The 1,741-nt window shown below is 33.8% G+C and overlaps 1 protein-coding gene across 1 annotated transcript in view; it reads left to right on the forward strand.

Annotated features, from left to right (window-relative positions):
- Positions 1 to 1,741, forward strand: part of RUNDC3B (RUN domain containing 3B) — a gene marked incomplete at its 5' end in the record, with an annotated part of 47,166 nt that overhangs the window by 24,736 nt on the left and 20,689 nt on the right. The window contains one exon of the mRNA XM_010281973.1: positions 216 to 373. Within this exon, the coding sequence (XP_010280275.1) occupies positions 216 to 373 (158 nt within the window). The remainder of the gene's footprint in view (positions 1 to 215; positions 374 to 1,741) is intronic.

Genomic DNA, 1,741 nt, shown 5'->3' on the forward strand with positions numbered 1-1,741 from the left:
CTGTTTCTCCACAGGAATATAAATAAGTACATGATTTTTTTGGTACCTATGAGGAAACATCATACTAATCTTAAGTCAATTTATTCGTCTGTTTAAAAATTTTAAAAAACCTACAACAAAGCTGAATTAGAACTGTATACATCCCAAAAAATGGGAACATACATAGTGAAAAGGTTTTGATATGCTCCTTAAGACTTTCTAACACTTATTTCCAGGGTTACCTTGAAGAATTGGTACGACTCAGAGAAAACCAGCTATCTGAATCTGTCTCACAGAATAAACTGCTGTTACAAAGAATTGAAGATATGGATCTAGCCCATAAAATGGAGAAGGAACAGCTGGAATATATCATTGTGGAACTGCAAGACCAGTTGTAAGTTAGTATAATGGAGAAATGTTGTTAGAGCAGTATTACTTAATTTATTTAATTTATTTAACTATACAGTAGGAAGAACATCTGGTCCTCTGGAAATGAGTCTAACTTCTTTATGAAATTGATGTATTTTATCTGTTTTTTTCCTGAAAAGTCTTATATTCAGAAATGGCTCCCCTGAAAACTGCAGTAGTGCAAGACAGAATAATTCTGGGATATTTTTTTTTTTTTTTTTTTTTTTTTTTTTTGTTTTTTTTTTTTTTTTTTTTTTTTTTTTTTTTTTAGGTCTGAAATAGCTTATAGCAAACTTGCTTAAATTTTTAACACATTTTTATAAAATGTTCTTACTTCCAGCTTTAAGCCTACCCTTTTAAAAAATGTACTGGAAGCAGCTTCCTTTTGAACGCTGTTTTTAAAATGTTAGACAGGAGAGGATAAAGAAATATTTATTTTCTTTGTATAGATTCTATTTTATTTGTGTGGGGCTCAGACACAGTAAAAGTTCATCTGGTAGTCCTAAAAATATTCAAACTGATGAAACAGTTTGCTAGTCACTCTTCAGTGCGAGGCAAAATGCTAAAACAACAGGAAAAGGCTTAATTTTTTTTCAATGGCATATGTGACTCCTAACATAATAAATATTCAGATATTTTATGATCTGTACATAGTTTATCCCCCCAGCCCTGTCTTTTGGGTAGGGAGGTACTATCGTTTTGCAGAGACACTCCCTGGTAATGTTTAAAGACCCAGATAGATGGATCATCACTGTGTGATGACAAATTGCCACAAGACTCCTATAGTATGCATCTGCAGTAATTGTTTGTTCCATTCTGTTCATAAAATACAAGATAAGTTATTTTACCTTATAACTGGAGTAATTTGTATGTGTCTGGGCGCTGAAGTAAAATAGAAGTCATCTATGGCCTTCGAAACAATCCAGGATGAACAGAATACAAAGATAGCATTGGGTTACTTTGGGTCGCTCTGCCTAACGTCTCACAGAGACACCACCCAGAAGGGTCTTTTCTATGCAGTAAAAAATTCTTCTAGCTTGTAAACAAAGCTTTTGTTGCTTTTTTACTCTTTAACTCTTTCCCCTCTCTGTCTTGTGGTAGATCTTTTTATTGTCAGCGCTTTAAATGGATTTTATTAAAATCCTCAGGAATACAGCATTTGCATTTTATTCATGCCAATTTCAGAGTTAAGGAAGAAAAAAGACGTTTTTCCAAGTCTTCCCCCACCTTGCAATTGCCTGTAAGGTTTTAAGAGATACCTATTATTGAGTTCTTTTCTGAGCTTACTGATATAGCTAATGATTCATATTATACTTCTTTGGCCTCCCTGATTTTTGGGGGGGGGGGGGGGGCG

This window comes from Phaethon lepturus, unplaced genomic scaffold, assembly GCF_000687285.1.
Source record: "Phaethon lepturus isolate BGI_N335 unplaced genomic scaffold, ASM68728v1 scaffold15692, whole genome shotgun sequence".
Lineage (NCBI taxonomy): Eukaryota > Metazoa > Chordata > Aves > Phaethontiformes > Phaethontidae > Phaethon > Phaethon lepturus.